Genomic DNA, 21,647 nt, shown 5'->3' with positions numbered 1-21,647 from the left:
CATCCCTGTATACGTGTGCAGTAAATAAACGTGCTTGTGTGAATGTTAACCCGTTCGTGTCTTTTTTTCCCCCAAATTGAACCGCCGTATTGCATTTCGGAATACTAGTTGGTTTTTGAATACCGATTATACAATCGGGTCCGGCAAGGTCTGGCGATAATACCCCGCTCGGTTATCCCCGAACGGAATGAATCGCTTAAGCGGTTCGTGTCCAAACAGGCCTTCGCCGAGGTACGGTCCCTTGGTAGGTTATCCGCGCAAATTCGTAGGTATATCGATATTCAGGCGATTGACCCTGTCGCGCACAGGTAGAATACGGACTGGGCCATGGTGTGCGTTGACGGCACACCCATGACTGGTTCTCGGCGTTGTTCCGGGAAGTCATGACTGAATTGCTTGTCTGGTGGGCGTGCGGCTGCTATTAGTGAAAAGCGGTCGCGCGCACGCCAGTGGGCACAGATTCGTAACAATATCATATCTTCTTCTTCTTCTTTCGGCTGCTCCCTTTCGGGGTAGCCACAGCGGATCATCCGTATGATCCGCATCATGATTTGGCACGTTTTATGCCGGATGCCCTTCCTGAGGCAACCCTGGTCACCTCTTATGACACAGGGATATGGTACACCTATTTTAACCGGGGTTTACACCGACCCAGTACACTGGTACTCATTTCGCCGACCTCGGAAGGATGACAGGCTGAGTCAACCCCCTGGTGTATTAATTCAGTGGCCCAACGGGGCTTGAACTCAGGACCTTTTGGATCCCAAGCCGCTGCCCTAACCACTGCGCCAACACCAGGCTCTCGTATCATATATGTATCATATGTATCATATATATATATATGTATCATATGTATCATATATATATATAACAAGGGCACTCAGTCGAGCGCATATCTCCACCACTTAATGCCTGATCCACGAGAACATATCGGGCCGAATACATTTTTGAACTAGAGGGGGAGCACTCGGTAGAGTGCAAAACCTCTGCCGCCAATACTGTTAAGTCACTCAAGTGAACCTGATATCCTATTCATTCAATTTGACGTCAACAATGTTCAGAGTTATAGTTTGCAACTTTCCCTTTTACTTTTAACTTTTACATACTCAATTCATTCGTCATAACTCGATTTCTTGAGACAGAAATTGATTTTACGTTGGTATATCCACCTGAAGTTCCAAAATCAGCCGCAATTATAATTTTGGCATGTTTTTTTGTTGGAAATCACTTATAACATGTAGAAATGCAAAAAAAAAAATCGAAATTTTGTTGAAAAAAAATTTGCAAATTTTTTTTTCTCCAACAATTTTTTTTTGGGGGGGGGGGGGTTGGAAATCACTTAAAACATGTAGAAATGCAAAAAAAAGAAATCGAAATTTTGATGAAAAAAAGGTGCAAAAATTTTTTTTCTCTAACAATTTTTTGTTGAGGGGGGGGGGTTGGAAATCACTTGAAACATGTAGAAATGCAAAAAAAAAAATTCAAATATTTTTTCAAATTGGCCGCCATAGCGGCCATATTGGATTTTGGACCAAGTCCAAAATTTAATGGCATGATCCTTGGACCAGACCTAACCCCCCCACCAAGTTTCGTCGAAATCCGTCGAGGAGTTTTTCCGTAATACTGTTCACAAACAAACAAACAAACAAACAGAAAGGGGTGAAAACAGTAACCTCCATCCATCTTCAATGGCGGAGGTTAAATATCATGTTATTGGTTCACGAAAAAATATGTGACCACTATATTCGTTATTGTTGTGTGTTTGTCTGTCTGTCCCGAGCATAGCTGTGGGTTTTGATCTGATCCTGATTAAATTTTGGTGGGAGGTTTATATCATGATCTAGTTGTGTTTTCTTGAGAAGGGGCGTGGTGCGCCCATTATGGGTGGAGCCACGCCCAAATAACGTGTTTTTAGGGGGTAGCCGATTTCAATTTGCATCTTTTCCTATGGGGTTTGTCGAATCTGACAGGGGTTTCGGTATTTGGTTAGCCCAATGGCACCTGCATAGCCCCACGGAGCTCGATTTTTCATTTTCGTCACAAGGTCACGAACTTAGAAAATTGCGAATTTTGACATAAAAAAACATCTTCTCCGAGGGGTTTGTCGAATCTGACAGGGGTTTCGGTATTTGGTTAGCCCAATGGCACCTGCATAGCCCCACGGAGCTCGATTTTTCATTTTCTTCACAAGGTCACGAACTTAGAAAATTGCGAATTTTTTTTTAGGGGGTCGCCGATTTCAATTTGCATCTTCTCCTCGGGGGTTTGGCGAATCTGGCAGGGGTTTTGGTATTTGGTTAGCTCAATGGCACCTGCATAGCCCCACAGAGCTTGATTTTTCATTTTCGTCCCAAGGTCAAGGTCAGGAACTTAGAAAATTTCGAATTTTGACATAAAAATCATATGACCGCCAAAACTTTGAGAGCGAGGATGACTATTTTTTATGCATAATCTTGAGGTCATTCCCCACCTAAAGTCTTGAAACCATTTTGCTCTATCTCGAACACTTTGCCCGTGGCGCCCCCTTCAAGTTTGTTTTTACGCTGATTTCATCAAAGTATGGATAATCCGAGGAGTGCGAAATGCCATATAGCCTATATGACGTTATATTGTTCCTGGAATGTTCCAGAGGAAGTTTTGCACCAAAGGTCATAATCCTTGACCCTTGACCTTTAAAGTTCACAAAGGTCAAATTTTCAAGGTTGTGGGAATCGAACCGGGTTTTCGACCTTCGACGAACTAACTCCAATAAGCTATAGCACGTATCCTGTTTCCTTATTTTAATGTCCACAACATTGTTTTGTGACCTTTAAAGGTTATGCAAAGGTCAAATTTTTAAAGTTGTTGAACGAAACTGGGTTTTCGACATTTTGCAGCTAATAACCTGTCACTCGTACCACATCATGTTGATCATTTTTATATCTTAGTTAAACATTATCACATTGTCTCATCCTTGACTTCTGAAACAATCTAAATCGTCAAATACTGCTCCTGAACCATCGTCGTCTTCAGACTTGTACAAAACAATATCGTTTTTGGCCCGATCTCTTACTCAATGGTGAAGAATCACTTTAAAAATTAAATAATTATCGAATCCAGATCCGGATTCGGATCTTCACCAAAATTTAATCAATTCTTCCTTGTCACACACCCAAGGTGTCCACAAAATTTCATCCGAATCTGTCCACAACATTTTGAGATATCCTGCACACAGACAAACAACGAAACAAAGGGGTGAAAACATAACCTCCTTCACCTTCGGTGGTGGAGGAAATTAAGTTGCTCCTCAATCATGTAAATAGAACGATAGACATAAAGAGTGAACCAATTGCTTAACCCTGCTTCGCACTAGGCGGAGGTGCCCTGATGAGCAAGGGAGGAAACAAAAGGGATCTCAGAAACTTGTCAAATTCTTGCAAGAAGATGCAAAAAGATGTCTGAGATCAGAACAAGGAATGGATAAACAGAGCTGGAAAGCATGAGAATATAATGTTAGTTTGTCCTGCTTGTTCCCCTGCGTGCCCTACTGTGGATATGTTGTTTTTTTCCTTCCTCTCTTCCATGAGCCTCGATTTTGTATTGAAATAAAATTAAAACAGGAATTGAGGTTTTATGGAAAGAGGAAGGTGATTGACAGAGTAATTTATGGTGGAGGACAAGAAAATCAGAGGTGTTGCCATGTCGCTTGATGGATTCATTGCTGAATGCATCAAAAAGGTTATTAGGCAGGACGACGAGTTATTACTTGTTAGATTAAAAGCTGAACCTCGAGATATAATTGTTCGTCGGAGTAATAAAATGACCGTTTTTACAGCCATTTTTCCCTGCTGTGCAGGGGTTGGGCTTTTTCTTGAGGCAATGTTTTATGGCCGGATGCCCTTCCTGACACCAACCCTGGTTGCCTCTTACGACACACAGGGATATGGTACACCTATTTTAACCGGGGCCTACACCGGGACCAGTACACTGGTACTCATTTCGCCGACCTCGGAGGGATGACAGGCTGAGTCAACCCCCTGGTGTTAATTCAGCAGCCAACAGGGCTTGAACTCAGGACCCTGGAATCATCCCAAGCTGCCACCCTAACCACAAAGCCAACACCAGGCTCAATTGTTAGTCCGAGTGAGAGACTTTTGGAATGCAGACTGCAATTTACATCCAATCATCATGTAACTTTGTTTAAAGTTCTCCATGGGTAGACACTCCGATGTTAAAAGTTTTGTGTCACTCAAGCGGTTGCGGAGGAAACATTTAATAGCGAATAAAGGTGAAAAAACGAGGGCTTCGGTCGACGTTCCACAACATTGGTCGAGGATGGTTGTGGACGCCCATTACCAATATAGGTATAGTACACATACCAGCATTAAAATGTTCCTGTGCACGGTAAATCGTCAGAATTATATTGATGAGTGGCCTAATTTAATAATTTTCAGGAAACATTTGCTTGGATATCCTCTTGGGTTTCCATGACCATCTGACAATTGCATGGACGATTCACTGCACACATTTTTAGTCACGTGATATTGCTACGCGTGGTTTTCAGCTATCTGCAACAGTCCGATTCTTTGGTGTCTCCTTGCCTGTTTCACACATTTGGTGAATTTTCAGCGTCATTATCTGGATGCCCCCCCCCCCTTTCTGAAAATGAGCATCTAGTGCCATCAGCACACCTGAGATCAGTTGGCACAACCTCATTGCTACGTGTTTTGATGTTTGTTGAAGCAATAGTCAAACTGGAGGCGTTATCGACAATCTGGAAACACCAGATACAGACCACATTCTGGGCGACTCCATGCAACATCACATCTTCAAGATAACCACATCCATTTGGTGCACCTCAAATGGGTTCCTGACTGCAGCTTTGATAGCCAGAAGCATGACTGGGTTGAGTCCAGTCAGTGCCACGACTGTAAAGGATTGGTTTGGAGAGCATACCATATGGCCATGACACCCAGCAGTACGTCATCGTTTTTTGCAATGCCATCGTAATGCATGACCAGCATGGTGTAAACAACATAATTGGTTCAGGATTCAAGATTGGGCTGCAGTTCTGTTTGCAGATGAGTCCAGGTTCCATATTGACAGCAGTGATGGCCATTATAGAGTGTATTGGCGTGTCGGAGAACGCTACACCGATTCCTGTGTTTTGTAACGTTCACGGTTTAGCAGCAGAAGTGTGATGGTTTGGGGAGGTATCACAGCTCTCATAGAACCCAGCTCAAAGTGATCAATGGCAATTTGTGTGCGGTACAGACACAAAGTTATCTGATGCAATGTCCTTCCATTCCTGCAGGCTCATGGATGTAAGATCCGGATAACGTGCATCCACATGTCGCACATTTAGTCGAAGATTTCCAAGCACGAAAGAACATTGCAACAATGCCTTGGTCTGCTGTTTCACCTGATCTTTCTCCAATAGAATATGTTTGGGATGGAATGGAGCGATGATTGTGACATATTCCAAACCAGCCAGTAATGTTGGTCCAATTGGGGCAGGTCTTTGAACCCATCTGGAATAACATACCTCGAGGCTTTTTCAATCATCTCATGGCATCAATGAAGCACCATTGCCAACACCAATGGTGGTTACACCAGATACTGCCCATTTAATTAGTTTTGACTCCACCTCTCTTCGGGCCTCGACGAACGTCATGCACAAATCTGTTGACCCAGATACATTGGTTTGCTGTACACCAATCAGTAATAACATGACCAACGACCATTCATTCATTTTAGATGGATCTCAAAGATTCACAGGAACCTTTTTTCTGTTCGTATATAAACACATTATTTTGGAAAACATCAGTCTGCACACTGCAAGAAGCCAAATTATGCTCATAAATAAAGAACATTTAATACTCGATAATCAGGCGCAAAGTGAGGGGACAATAAATGGGAAATTTTGCCCATATCGGAAATAAAGAGGATGTTAAAGTATTAGATGAAGACCAAAGCGGAGAATTTTGACCGATTTAACCAAAACACAATGAAGATTAATTATTTTGGTTCAACACTGCGTTGGAAAATATGAAAGGGCGAAGGTTAAGCTGTATATCAAGCAGCCTGTAACATACACAAACAAAAACAAACACACACACACACACACACACACACACACACACACACACACACACACACACACACACACACACACACACACACACACACACACACACACACACACACGCTCCAAATATGAAAACAAAGGGCGAGTTGTACACGACGGAAGAAATAGGAAAGTACCATTGATTAGCGACGGAGAATGAGCCAGACGTTAATGAGGCAAAGGGCAAGGGAGAGCGAGGTGAGAATGGAGTCTCTCTGCATGCGAACCTCCCTTTCTGCTTCCAGGGAAAGAAGCCGACGCTGCAACTTGGATACCTGGTCGGAAAACAAGCCTCAAATAATTCTTCCACAAATGGCTACTGATATGACATCACAAGGTTAGTTATCACTTGTATCAACGACAAAAGACGCATTGCTGCTCACTAATTTTGGTTCACGGCAGATTTCCTATCGAGGTATCCATGTACTTATTCCTCGCCGTCATAGACTTTTGCATTCCTGTCTGACACTTTTATCCACAGGTGCTATTCTTCGCTTGGTAATGAATGTAACATGGACATGGTATTGTCCAACAAATTAAATTTTGCAATTAAAAGCCAATGTTAATGAGATGCAAGTTAGACTGCATCTGAATATGACAGCTCTGCTCAAAAGCAATAATGTCGTACTCGGATGGGGTCAAACTTGAATCTTAATTTTGTTTTTTTTAATGCCCACACCATGCTCGGCAAGTGTAAAACTGGAAGCTCATTGCATGACTCACAGATGGATTCGGGTCATTCTTCCTGGAGTGCTATGGCCTGTAGGAAATTTGTAGCTTGAAAATTTTGGTAAATGCCCTTAAAAGCCCTGAGATGACGATGGTTAAAATTAAGTGAGATTTACCTGTCTGATGATCGTTTCCAAATCGACCTCTTGCACCTCGGTGGATGGCTCGGCATTGATGTCTATTGCTTCGGTTGGTCTGTAAATTGGGACAAGTGAATGCAATCTGGAAGAGTTCAAATATTTAGACAAATTACGATGATGTTCACGGGTTCCTGACTGCAGCTTTGACTTTCATCAAGAGCAGTGTTTCTCAACCTTTTTTGTCCCATGCCCCACCATGATTGGAGACACTACAGTATATACTACATATGTATTCAAAAGGCTTTATTAAAACTTTATTGCAAATTTTATTCAATTGCTACTCACTTCAATGGGATCCCTGCCCTTGATGCTGGCTGCAGATTTGTTTGATTCGAGGAGCCAATTTTGTCAGTTGAAAATTTGAAAGTGCAAAGCTATGAAAGCGATCATATATCGATTCATTAATTCTGAATCCTCATGCCCCACCAAAATATTGCCACGCCCCACCTTGAGAAACACTGATCTGGAGGATGTATAAACTGGCCTACTGTAGATACAGTGTTGTACATACAATTATAGAGTTCAAATTAAACTCACTTTTAATTTTAAATAATGCAGGATTGTACATAATGGTGATTTTTTTTTTATAGTAGACATTTCAGGTAAGCCTGTCACATATTGATGCCATGGAGTTGAAGGCCTTAAAAATCATTCTAATCTCCTGCGATGAAGCTGAATCTCTGGGCCTACTACTCTCGCATGGTAGACAGGTCAGTGGCCTGTCTTCTGCTGCCTCGTTTCTGGTTTTGCATCCTTTGCCCTTTCCACACTCTCTCCCTTCTCCTCTAGATTTCTTCATGGCACACACATTCTGTCAGTAACCCAGTTCTGGTGAAACTCCCAAAATCCAGACTCAATGCTCAGCTCCACTCATTTGTTCCTCTTTCCTCCAGCCTGTGGAACCAACTTCCTCAGTCTCTTCAATTTCATTTCTTTCTTCCAGGGCATCAAGTTGGGTGTTCACCTCCTCCTCAGCTCTTCCTCCATCCAAACTCATGATCTTTACAACCTTCATGAACCCTCGCCTCCCCACGCCAACAATTTCCTTTCCTTCCCAGATTTTTTTTTTTTTGGTGAATGAGCGAGGCTCATGAACAAGCGAGGATAATTATTGTGTTTTCCCGTCTCCCTCCACCTACATTTATATTGACTTGTTCAATGAATCTTTCATCCCCGGTTTTCCCTCCTTCGTCTGTCTCCTTGCTGTATTTGAGCTTGTATACTTGATTGTTCACCTGCTGTATCTCCCCACCGGCACCACTCATCTGACTCTCATGATTCTTATCAATTATAATTCGTCCATTTGTCCCTTTACCCCACTGCTCGTGTGTTTTCTCGTTTTACACAGTTTTGTGTTCTAGTTCTTACATGAGCCTCAACCTTATGTACAAAACAAAGACCTTTTAAATGTACAAGTTGTCCCAAAGATTAAGGTTCAGCATATGGGAAGACCATAAGGACTGATCAGGCAAGTAAAATGCCCATCATGTCTTACCCCCAAAGGCAGCTGTGGCCAATTTTTTTTTTTGTAAACAAAGTCAAGGCTCATGGAAGAACTAGAACACAGAATGGATAAGTAGGCACCAGAACAAAGGGAACAGTAGAAAGAGTGGGGGAAAACACCAACAGCAGGGTTGAAGGACAAAATAGAGGAAGACATGGACAAATAATGGGTTTGGGGAGGAATTGGGGGTGAGGGAGCACGTAGGGTGGACAAGATGGATACAGAAGCAAACTCTCAGGAAGGAAAGACTGAAATTTGGATGGAGATGGGCTTGGGGGTGGAGGGTGGTTAACGGGTCGAAAAGATCATGGCTTTGGATGGCGGGTGATCTGAGATGGAGGTGAACAGCTGTCTAACAATTACGATGTATTCCAAGTCAACTAACTGTCCAGTTTCACTCTTGTTGAATCCTCATCCAATTCAGGGTATACCTAAGAGCCGAGTCCAGCCAAAGGCCTATCCCAGTGTTTTAGAGAATTCAAAATGGAGAGAGGGTAAAACTAGAAGATCAGTTGGCTTAAATACTTGTCGAGTCACTGAGTTTGTGCTGATGCTTTGGTGAATTTGGTTTTAGCTGTTAAAACTGCTCCTGGTAATATAGCTGAGGCTGTACTGGAATCCAAAAGGTAGACCTTCGAACCTGCTCCACACTGTCAAAGAAACTGTATATGAACAAGTTTATGTTCTCTATCCTCTTGAAGAGTTTGATGAATACTTATTTGGCATTCCAACAAAAAAATGCCTGTCTGACAGCTACAGGGCCTCAATTGTAGAGTCATGATAGCCAATTCTTTACAGAAACTCATTTTGAGAGGTATGACCAAAATCAAACAAGCTGTTAGACAACAACAACAACAATCAAACAAGCTGTTACAACAACAACAACAACAACAACAAACATTCAGCAATACAGTATATCTCATTATAGAAGATGTTGATACACACTGGTATCTAATTTATAAAATTACCCCCGTGCGGGATTGACGGTCATCTCTGCGAGAAAATATTTAGCCTCCTGAAGGTGGGGGCAGTTTTTTCAAACTTTGAAGTCACGTGACGCGAAAACAAAAGCGAATATCGAAAATCCGGCCTGACCAAATTTAGATATTGTCCCATAGATTCATATGCCAAAATCAAATTCAAGATCGCTTGAGAAAATTGGGAGGAGATAGATTTTGAAAATCGTCATTTTCGCATGAAAATGGTCATTTTCGCATTTTTTGCCAACTTTGAAGTCACGTGACACGAAAGCGAATATCGAAAATCCGGCCCGACCAAATTTAGATATTGTCCCATAGATTCATATGCCACAATCAAATTCAAGATCGCTTGAGAAATGGTGGAGGAGATAGAATTTGAAAATCATCATTTTCGCAACGGACGGATGGACGAACGGACGGATCGAAGGACATCTACACCCATATTATTAGGTCATGCTCGAAGAGATGACCTAAAAAGGAGCTCGGTCTCGGCGTGCCTGTGTGTGTCCATGTGTCGGGTCCTTCTCGTCTCTAAAAATGGTGCGTGCTGTTTGAAAGTGACGGGTAGTTTTGCTATTGTGGAAGAAAAATAATGATATTCATTTATCCTCAACTGTTGCTTTTAATTGAACACTATAAAATAAGGTTTGACTTTTGTACTGAAGTCAAATTAACTGTTATGTCTGTAAAATTTCCCTTTTCCCCGACAGTCTTTTGACCTCCATAGTTATATAAATGAATATACAAGTAAAGTAGAATTGTATCTTACGATGGAAAAGGTCTTGCTCGCTGCATAGTTACAGACTGGGTAATTTGAGAATGCATACTGCAAACTTTCACCTTGTGCCTGTCGGCCCTTCCCAGTCACTTTCACCGTGTGCCTGTCAGTCAGAAATTGCCAAATTTCTCACCCTCCCTTGATTTGGATGTTAAACGAGTACAATAGGGATTGCTTCGGGCCTCTTGTTAGTGAAGATCATTTGAATGCTTCATTGAATCATTGACTGTTCTTCCTCCACATATATACAAAATTAAAGATTCTCTTTTGTATGCATGAACCTGAATGGAAATAGATTTCTTTTCCACCACACTATCCTGTTTGAACGTGCTGTATTGACATACCCCATTTCGTTCAATCCTACACTCATGCCGGCAGCTGGGACCATCCACCCCACATTCCCTCAAGGCCCTCTCTGAATACAAGTCAAACACCTCCCTCCCCACTTCTCCCTCCTTGCTCGCCCATCCTTGCACCCCCTACCTCCTGGAGTGTATAGCAACGTGTGGTGAAGTCAGTGTCTCTGTCTCTGTCTGTCTGTCTGTCTGTCTGTCTGTCTGTCTGTCTGTCTGTCTGTCTGTCTGTCTGTCTGTCTGTCTGTCTGTCTGTCTGTCTGTCTGTCTGTCTGTCTGTCTCTCTCTCTCTCTCTCTCTCTCTCTTCATAATAATATTCCCATCAGTGAAGCATCAGGTTTTACTTGCTGCTACTTTAGAAAATTTATCAAAATTTGACCACAAGCCATGCAAATATATACATTGAGAGAGACCACAGAACAAGTCAGCAAATATATGAAGAACCACATCAAGAAAGGGCTTACCGTGTGCTGGTGAGGCTGGCGAGTAGTGGTTGAGCAGATGGTGGAAGAGCCCTGCAGAATAATCACAATACGAGTTCATTATGAAGCTCATTTGTCCTTCCATGGTAGTTCTTTTTGCTAGCAAGAACGATCACGATTATCACAATCTTATTATTCCCTTAAAAACAAACACAGTTCCTTATTATGGTCACAATCTTGAAAGGACTCCAATGGGTTAAATTTTCCAATACCTATCAGTATTTAACCACAAAATAAAACTCATAACCCTGAAATGAAAATGTGCTTTCAAAAGAAGTGTATTATAATAAACCATTGGTGCTCATATTAATAACATCAGTGACCCACTGTATTACCAGGAGCACTTTTGCCTTGCTGGAGATAAACTACCTGGTATGTGCACTGCAGGTTAAAAGAAAAAAGTGAAAAAGAAAATGTTTTCCAGTTGCTCAATTCCAGAGGTTAAAATACCATGATGGATGGTACGATGTCTTAAAAGCAAAACAAAACATAGGGTGAGACTCAGTTGTCTTAACACGTTTGAAAACAATAGATATGAGCAATGTAGCCGAAAAATGGAATGCTGAAGTGCTCTGACAACTTCCTGCTTAACATGTACAAAAAAGGACCTCATCTTCATTGGGTCAGAGTATTGTTAGATGAATATTACCCTCTGTGCACGCCATGTTCTCGTCCTCATACTGGAAGCTCGGTCCAGGTGGAAGCTAGTCCGGTGGAAACCCATGAGGCAAGCTAGACCCCACATCCTGATGTGAATAGCTTTCTCCCGTGTGAGCGGTGTCGTTTTTGAAAAGTTTTGCTGGAAAACCATGACCGGGCCCTTCGTACGTTGCATCTTGTCACACATGGTTCTTTTCTGTGCTTGATGCTGGCTCTGTGCGCTTCGTGTCCGAGCAAGTGGAAGTGCTCAGCTTACGAAACTAGCATTCTGCTTGATGTAAAAGCACACCTGTTTGAAGGCCAGGCTTGCTTGAATATTACATTTTGTGGATTTGCTGATGTTATAAATATGTCAAGGCACAATCCTAGCAGGATGGTATAGAGGTAGCATACCTACCCTGCGAGTCATCTCCTCAGAGTTTGATTTTCGGTCCAATTGCAAACTGTCGAATTGGTGCTTCACGTGCATGGCACCAAGACACAAAATACACCGTCCCTCAGATGGAGTTTAAGCTAGTTGTTCTGTCTGCAAGAATTAGTTATAGGATACTAAAGATCCTAGATTGTCTTTCAATGAAGAGGAGACAAGCTATCACTGGCACAGCATTCAAATTTCGAAAATATTGCCCTAACCCACACAGGGGGCACTGCATCAGTAATTCAGCCACACTCCTTCACAATGATGCAAACACCATTATTAAGGAACGTGGTTGTACTTACCAATAACACAAGCAGCAACCTGATTCTGCACATGAGAGAAGATGAACAAGACCATTCTTGAGTAACAAAAGTCAAACTTGATGAATATTGGTTGACCAGATGCAAAGAATAGTAACGATGACTTGAGGTTTAATAAGAAAAGAACTCGATAAAAGGATGGAATGTTTTTATCATGACAAACTTTTCGAAGAGTATGTCGCACGATCTATTTTATTTTATTCTGCAAATCTATGGGTATGTGTATTAAACCATTTGTATCAAATTTGGTGCAATGCAAAATTAACAAAGCTATAATTAATCTGCTTTTTTCTGGTTCTTTAAATTAACTTCCATAGCAAATTCTACTTTTTAAGTCGAATCGTTAAGATTCGATTTATAAAACTATGAAACAGGATATTGTTCAATTGTGCAGAAACAGCTCCACTTATAAGGACATATCCACAGCACCATGCCTGAATAAAATGAATACCCTGATTGTGAACTAACTTAATTTTAACAATCTGATATGAATATGATCAAATGGGCTATATATGCACATATATATCCAATCACCTCTCACCCATAATTGGAGGGAACAACCAGTCAGCTCTCACCTAATCAATTATCCCCAGGTGGCTGATATCTTTATAATTAACCCCTTGCTCTTCTATCCAAAGAAAGTTGCATAAAGCAACCTTTGCTGGTTCAAACCCCACCTGGGTTCCTCCAGAGTTGCAAACAATCCCAAGGAGCACATGTATGAAAATCCCAATGCTAAATGCCAGACAGGTTTCATCGCTTATTGGCAAGTAATCAGTGAGAGCTTAGACAGAAACGCATCCCACGTGCATTGTCGATAGCAGTCATCATATTGTAACAGATCCGGGGTTTGAGATTCGTCATGAGGGGACGCACACTAATCCCTCTTAAACGCCTGGTCCTGAGGCCACCGAGCACGGAAAACCCCGCACGCCGGCGGGTTGCTAATCAACCACGAGTGCCGATTGGGACCACCAATCCTGGCAGGGTTTGCACTACTTCGCGTGTGACGGTTTCTGGTGGATTGGCAGCATCAAAGGGGGGGGGGAGGGGAGGGGAGGTTCTCATGCCTCGATGCGTATTCGAGTTAACTTACCATATCAGATGCAGCCAAGTGGAGCTGCCGAGTCAGCACCGGCTAACAAGAGCAAAATGGTGGGGTGAAACTTCCCAGATAACTCTATGTTCGGAACATGATAGACCAATGGGGAAAAGATGCCACGCCACGCCACAAGCTGGGTACTATATATATGTATATATATATATATATATATATATATATATATATATATATATATATATATATATATATATGTATATATATATATATATATATATATATATGTATATATATATATATATATATATATATATATATATATATATATATGTATGTATATATATATGTATGTATATATATATATATATATATATATATATATATATATATATATATATATATATATATATGTATAATATATGTATATATATATATATATATATATATATATATGTATATATATATATATATATATATATATATATATATATATATATATATATATATATATATATATATATATATATACACACACGTATATAGTACATCTATATATATATATATATATATATATATATATATATATATATATATATATATATATATATATATATATATATATATATATATATATATATATATATATATATATATATATATATTCCCTGTGTCGTAAGAAGCGACCAGGGTTGCGTCAGGAAGGGCATCCGGCGTAAAACATGTGCCAAATCACTATGCGGATCATACGGATGATCCGCTGTGGCGACCCCTAACGGGAGCAGCTGAAAGAAGAAGATATATATATATATATATATATATATATATATATATATATATATATATATATATATATATATATATATATAAATAAGAGAAGGAGCTTGGTGACTTTTATTCAACATAGAAGGTGCAGATGTTTAAGGGTGCCAGTGGTGTAGAGTAGGGTTGGCAGATCCCACAAACCCAATTCTTAAGTTGCGCCAGTGGTGGGTGTGCTCGGTGGCACCACCCAAATCCAAGATAGCCATTTCGATATAGGATAAAACCAATATTGTCATACATCAAGTAATACTCGGCCAATTCCAATGATCTTGGTATGCATTCTAATAGTTTTGGTTATGCCCAATCTAATGGAGAGGGTGTCATTATCATCCAAGGTCAATGTCATGCGATAAAGGTCAATATCACAGTTTTTGGTCAATTTTATGCCTGTTTGACCTTGACCCTTTGATTCAAGGTCAAATCTGATGACATGAAATGATTCCCCATACATGATTTCCTATTAGTGCCCAATACATACCTAAGCTCTCAGACAATATCGAAACAGCCATCTTGGATTTGGGTGGGGCCACCTACCACACCCACCACTGGCGCAACTTAAGAATTGGGTTTCTGGGATCTGCCAACCCTACTCTACAACAGTGGCACCCTTAAACATGTGCACCTTCCATGTTGAATAAAAGTCACCTTGCTCCTGGACTATATATATATATATATATATATATATATATATATATATATATATATATATATATATATATATATATATATATATATATATATATATATATATATATATATATATATATATATATATATACACATGCCGGTTGACTCGTCATGCATATTCATTGTTGTTGCTTCCCTGTGGCTTCGCCTACCGTGAGCCAAGATATGCTGCCACACTGTGCCGGTTGACTAGTCATGCATATTCATTGTTGTTGCTTCCCTGTGGCTCCGCCTACCGTGAGCCAAGATATGCCGCCACACTAGTCATGCATATTCATTGTTGTTGCTTCCCTGTGGCTTCGCCTACCGTGAGCCAGGAGACGCTGTGTTAAAAATGTCGCCTTGCCATGTGTTTTTTTGCCCGCTACGATGAAAAATGTGTTTTGTGCCAGACTGTGGCCAACAACAGTGTGAGTGATGCGTTTTGTTTATCGTTCAACACCAGAATTTTGTACTGTGACTTTGTCGGCATGAAACAGTTCGATGCTCGAGTTTTACCGACGAACTTTGACAATTGTGTTACAACAACCTATAGGAAAGAACTTGCAACTTTGATGTGTAGATAAATGTAAAGCTCTGCGGTCTATTCTAGTGACTCTAATTTGTTATTGTACCGTTACTCTGATCAGTGATTTTAATATACATCTTGTACATGTATAACGATCACCGTAATATGTGTCAACTTACGAAAACATTTTATTTTTGTTTTTGTTACAGCGATTATCACAATTCATACCATTCGTCAAGAATAAAGAACTCTAAGCCTCAGCATGGTTGTTAGACGTTACGTTCATTGGCGGATGGGGGTTAGCTGTATGCTATCCGGTCCAGACCGGAGAGGCAGAACAGCAATCGACTAGGCCAAGCACAGTCCAGGCAAGCGAGAAACGTTGGACCGCCCGGCTCAGGGGAATCCAGTCCATAACCAAACACAGTTTCCGCAGTATCACTCGGCGCCATCGTCCAGCCAATCAACATGTCAGAGAAGTCACCCAGAAGTAACCGATCAGTACGATCATCTCAGGCTGGTTCAAAAACTTCAGAACTGTCAAACATAAGTTCTATGTTAGCACAAAAACGTACTAAAGCCGGTGCTGCTAAAGCTGGCCTGCAGTACGAGAGACAAGCAGCTGAACTACGCAAAAAGCAAGCCTTGGCCACCGCAGAATCAGCACGAATTCGATCAACAATGGAGGCTGATTTAACCCTACTACAATGTGAAAAACAAGTCGCCGAGACTGAGGCAGAGTTACAAGCTATTGAACAATGTATTAGCGAACTTGTGGGTGGAAATGGCCCGCCCGATATCAACCTACCTCAGTAGACATCAGCAAAGCGCACAGAACAGTATGTGGAAGATCACAGTTATCCACCAGTGTTACCAACTGCTGACTTTATCGCTATTGACAATATGCAAAATTTGCAACCACCGGCTCTTGCGCCCAATATTGCCAGTAATTTATACCAAGCAACAACCAGACACCCTGATCACCCCTTCTTTCCTGATTTAAATAACCGAGCTATTAACGCTACATCTGTTCCCATGAATAACAGACACTTAAATCACAGTTCCAACCCTCGTGTGACATTAGACCCGAATGTGTCTTCATCTGTGCCGGTTTCCACAGCAAATAATACAACGCCTATGAACACTGACTTTTCACAATATCTGCTGAAAAGAGATTTGCTGTTAACACGCTTGTTTACATTTAACGACACACCAGAAACATACGCAGTGTGGAAGGCAGACTTTCGCAGTGTTGTGAACGATATTGGTGCCAGTGTTAATGAAGAGATTGACCTCCTGATTAAGAGGTTAGGTCTACAATCAAAGAAACACGCCGTCAGCTTAAAAATGTCAAATGCCAGCAATCCATGTCTCACGCTTCAACGAATATGGGAGCGCTTAGAGGAGCGATTTGGCAGTCTGGAAATGGTGGAAGCCTCAATAAAACATAAACTTGCTTCCTTTCCGCGGCTGTCAAACAAAGACAACAAGCAACTGTATGAACTCATATACATTGTATGAAGTGCTCTCCCTCAAAGAAGATCAAAAATACGCTACTCTTTTAAGCTATTTTGACTCTTCATCAGGAGTACTCCCCATACTCAATAAACTGCCTTACAACATACAGGAGAAATGGACAATGCATGCGTCCAGGTACAAAAAAGAAAATAATGTGGTGTTTCCTCCTTTCCATGTGTTTGCTGAATTTATCAAGAACCTCAGTCAGGTACGCAATGATCCTAGTTTTGCGTACGAAAGTAATGCCGCACAGAGCAGCAGTCAGAGTGGATATAGACAGCCACAGGTAAACAAACTTCCTGCACATCGCACCCTCTTCTCCAAGAAGACAGACATTCAGCCAAATTTTCCTTTGCACAATACTGCACATAACCTCAGCGACTGTCGTGCGTTCAAATTGAAGTCATTTGTCGAAAAAAGGGACTTTCTGCGGGAAAATAAGATATGTTTCCGGTGCTGTGATTCAACTGACCACGTTGCAAAGACATGTAATGTAAATTTATCCTGTTCTGTGTGTAAAGGCAACAAGCATGTTACAGCAATGCATTACGACAAGCGGCAGCCCCTTAAAGAGCCCACGGTGACCCCAACAGAGCCCGCCACGCCAGCCAATAAGGCGTTCGCCGATAACGGCGGGGAGCTACCCGTCAACGTTCCGAACTCTAAATGCACACAAATTTGTGGTGATGTGTCCCCGGGTAAATGATGCAGTAAAACAATTCTGACCAAAGTTTACCACAGTGACAATCCAAACAAGTATATCCATGCCTACGTAATCCTCGACGACCAGAGCAATGTCACGCTCGCCAAATCAAGATTTTTCAAATCGTTTGATGAATCGGGGGAAAATATTCCCTACAACCTTACGTCATGCTCCGGGTCAGCGCAAATGGTTGGGAAACGTGCACATGGCTACACAATAGAGTCCATAGACGGTAACCACAAAATACAAGTTCCTATGTTAATTGAGTGCGATGAAATTCCAAATGCCCGTCACGAAATAGCCACGCCTGATGTCGCCATTCATTATGCCCACCTGTCTGATATTGCTGCAGAAATCCCCGAGATTGACAGCGACGCCGAGATATTAATTTTGATCGGCCGTGACATTCCAGAAGCGCATCATATTTTGGAAAAACGGACGGGCCCGAGAGGATCTCCATTCGCCCAGAAAACAACTCTTGGCTGGGCGATAATCGGTGAAACTTGTCTCGGCAAAGTTCATAAAACAGGTGTTCCTGTGGTGAATAAAATTAACTTTTTGCCGGACGGTCGTCCGTCAATTTTCCCACCATGTGACAATAAGCTGTTTGTTGAAGAAATTGTTACCTGCAAAAACGACAATTTTTCAGACATTTTCCAAGTGAATAAAGATGACAACAAATCTGGCCTGTCCACTGAAGACAGACGATTCATTTCAGTAATGGAAGATGAGATGCATCGGTCACCTGAAGGTAATTGGGTGGCACCGCTGCCGTTTAAGGCAGACAGACAGCGGCTACCTAACAATAAACCGGAAGCCATCAAAAGAGCTAGTTCCTTGCACCACAGCCTCATTAAAAACCCAGAAAAGAAACAACATGGTTGAGTTTATGAAGCAGGATATCGATAGAAACCACGCAGAAATCGCCCCACCCCTTCGAGAAGATGAGGAATGCTGGTATCTACCACTTTTCGGGGTTTACCATCCACATAAGCCTGACCAGATATGGGGCATATTCGACTCCTCCTCCAAGTACAACGGCGTATCACTCAACGACGTGTTGCTAAAAGGGCCAGATTTGACCAATGACTTACTTGGTGTTTTGATAAGATTTCGCTCTGATGAAGTGGCGATTTCAGCTGACATTCAGTCCATGTTTTATGGTTTCCTGGTCAAACAAGAACACCGCAATTACCTCAGATTTTTGTGGTATCAAGATAATGATCCCGAGAAACCGCTGATTGACTATAGAATGACAGTGCATGTCTTCGGGAATAGGCCGTCTCCCGCTGTGGCCATGTACGGTCTCTGGAAAGCTGTGGTCGCTGGACAAGAAAAACCCAATGATGACGTCACAAACTTTGTACTACACAACTTTTATGTTGATGACGGATTGACGTCATGTCAATCTGAGGAATAAGCGGTACAACTTCTGTCTGCCACACAAGAAGCTCTGGCGAACGGTGGTAACTTCCGCCTCCACAAATTGTCGTCAAATAGCCCAGAAGTACTCAAGTCATTTCCTTCTGAGGATTATGCTAAAAATCTCAAGAACTTGAACTTTGACGAAGATACCTTACCGCAACAGAGAAGCTTAGGCCTTGTGTGGGACCTCCAGCACGATGTCTTCACGTTTGAAGTCAACACCAAAGAAAAACCATTCACACGTAGGGGGGTTTTGTCTACGATTAGCAGTGTGTTCGACCCCCTAGGCTTCGTCGCCCCCATAATTGTTCAAGGTAAATTACTTCTCCGAGATCTCATGACGGAGACTGTAGTCTGGGACGAGCCATTGTCTCCACACCAAGAAAAAGAATGGGATGATTGGAGAAATTCTCTGAGTGACTTAGAACAGTTACAAGTTCGCAGGACCTACGCCCCAAGCTCGAACGAAACTGTCAAAAGAGAAGTCCACGTTTTCTCCGATGCCTCGGAGAAAATAAGCGCAGCAGGTTTTTGGATCACAGGCTGTAAAAGGTTGTTAACTTCCCTCATTCACCACTGCGTCACATGCCGCAAGCTGCGTGGACGCCCACTCCAGCAGAAGATGTCAGACCTCCCCGCGGATCGCGTGACGCCCGCGCCGCCCTTCACGTATGTAGCTACCGACGCCTTCAGCCCGTGGAATGTCCTGACCAGAAAAACAAGAGGTGGTTCAGCCAGTAGCAAGCGCTGGGCTATACTGTTTATGTGCTTAACCAGCAGAGCCATACATATTGAAATTGTGGAAGAGATGTCCTCTTCTTCTTTCATAAATGCTCTCAGGAGATTCCAAGCCATACGCGGAAAAGTGGTACAGTACAGGTCAGATCGTGGCACAAATTTTCTCGGCGCAACAGACCTTCTACACATTGACGCCATTAATGTGGAGGAAGGCCCGGTAAAATAATTCCTGTACAACAGTGGTGTGAAATGGCTGTTTAATCCACCCCATTCTTCACACATGGGGGAAGTTGGGAACGGCTAATCGGTGTCGTTAGACGTGTTCTTGAATCTATGATGGCACAGTTTGCTTCGAAGGATCTAACCCACGAAGTGCTGCCAACATTCATGATGGAAGTAATGGCCATTGTGAACAACCGACCACTGGTTCCCGTGTTTACCGATCCAGATTCTCCTTTCGTGTTATCTCCCAACATGCTATTAACACAGAAAACGGGGTCGCCTGTTGAACCTTTCTACGACGCGGACATCAAATACATATACGGTATCCAGTGGAAAAGAGTTCAACTCCTCACAGAAGAGTTCTGGTGCAGATGGCGCCACGAGTACGTCCACTCACTCCAAGTTCGACGGAAGTGGATGCAAGACTAACATGAAGTGACACACGACCTATTAGTGAATTGGTCGTGTTGCTTCCCTGTGGTGTTAAATGAATATGTACCGTGTTCATTTGTGATATGTTCCAACGGATCAGTGATGCCATTTTTGATTGTTTGTTTTCTAATATATTTGTGTTTGTGTGTGACGTCTTTAAAGACGTCAGGCGGGGAGTGTGCCGCCACACTGTGCCGGTTGACTAGTCATGCATATTCATTGTTGTTGCTTCCCTGTGGCTCCGCCTACCGTGAGCCAAGATATGCCGCCACACTGTGCCGGTTGACTAGTCATGCATATTCATTGTTGTTGCTTCCCTGTGGCTTCGCCTACCGTGAGCCAGGAGACGCTGTGTTAAAAATGTCGCCTTGCCATGTGGTTTTTTTGCCCGCTGCGATGAAAAATGCATTTTGTGCCAGACTGTGGCCAACAACAGTGTGAGTGATGCGTTTTGTTTATCGTTCAACACCAGAATTTTGTACTGTGACTTTATGTCGGCATGAAACAGTTCGATGCTCTAGTTTTACTGACGAACTTTGACAATTGTGTTACAACAACCTATAGGAAAGAACTTGCAACTTTGATGTGTAGATAAATGTAAAGCTCTGCGGTCTATTCTCGTGACTCTAATTTGTTATTGTACCATTACTCTGATCAGTGATTTTAATATACATCTTGTACATGTATAACGATAACCGTAATATCTGTGTCAACTTACTGTAACATTTTATTTTTGTTTTTGTTACAGCGATTATCACAATTCATACCATTCGTCAAGAATAAAGAACTCTAAGCCTCAGCATGGTTGTTAGACGTTACGTTCATTGGCGGATGGGGGTTAGCTGTATGCTATCCGGTCCAGACCGGAGAGGCAGAACAAATATTATATATATATATATATATATATATATATATATATATATATATATATATATATATATATATATATATATATATATATATATATACACACACACACACACACATACACACTGTACATAGCCATATGCACACAAGCTCCATTATATTAAGATGTGGATAAGATTATCAATTTTGACGTT

The 21,647-nt window shown here is 41.7% G+C and overlaps 1 protein-coding gene and 1 long non-coding RNA gene across 17 annotated transcripts in view; one reads left to right on the top strand and one right to left on the bottom strand.

Moving 5' to 3' along the window:
- The window catches only part of LOC147031895 (mitochondrial fission factor-like), a 138,946-nt gene that overhangs the window by 73,872 nt on the left and 43,427 nt on the right, over positions 1-21,647 (bottom strand). For 6 of the 16 annotated variants that reach the window (XR_015054834.1, XM_085868796.1, XM_085868788.1 and 3 more), the window contains exons 6-7: positions 11,056-11,106; positions 6,244-6,381 (exon numbers count right to left, since the gene is read on the bottom strand). Coding sequence is in view for 14 of the 16 variants with exons in the window: in XM_085868796.1 (XP_085724922.1) it covers positions 6,244-6,381; positions 11,056-11,106 (189 nt within the window). In the remaining 2 variants the exon portion in view is untranslated. Of the gene's footprint in view, positions 1-880; positions 5,662-5,829; positions 6,382-6,951; positions 7,058-11,055; positions 11,107-21,647 lie in introns of those variants that run through there. The other 10 variants (XM_085868837.1, XM_085868829.1, XM_085868848.1 and 7 more) reach the window with 9 other exon arrangements.
- LOC147031896 (uncharacterized) lies at positions 6,346-8,032 on the top strand. The gene is made up of 3 exons (XR_015054862.1): positions 6,346-6,443; positions 7,566-7,685; positions 7,919-8,032. It is a non-coding gene; the product is annotated as an uncharacterized LOC147031896 (long non-coding RNA).

The sequence above is a fragment of the Eptatretus burgeri genome, chromosome 2, assembly GCF_056783735.1.
Source record: "Eptatretus burgeri isolate ZD-2024b chromosome 2, Ebu_testis_v1, whole genome shotgun sequence".
Lineage (NCBI taxonomy): Eukaryota > Metazoa > Chordata > Myxini > Myxiniformes > Myxinidae > Eptatretus > Eptatretus burgeri.
Note: the sequence above shows the minus strand (reverse complement) of the source record. Positions and strands in the feature narration are given on the sequence as shown.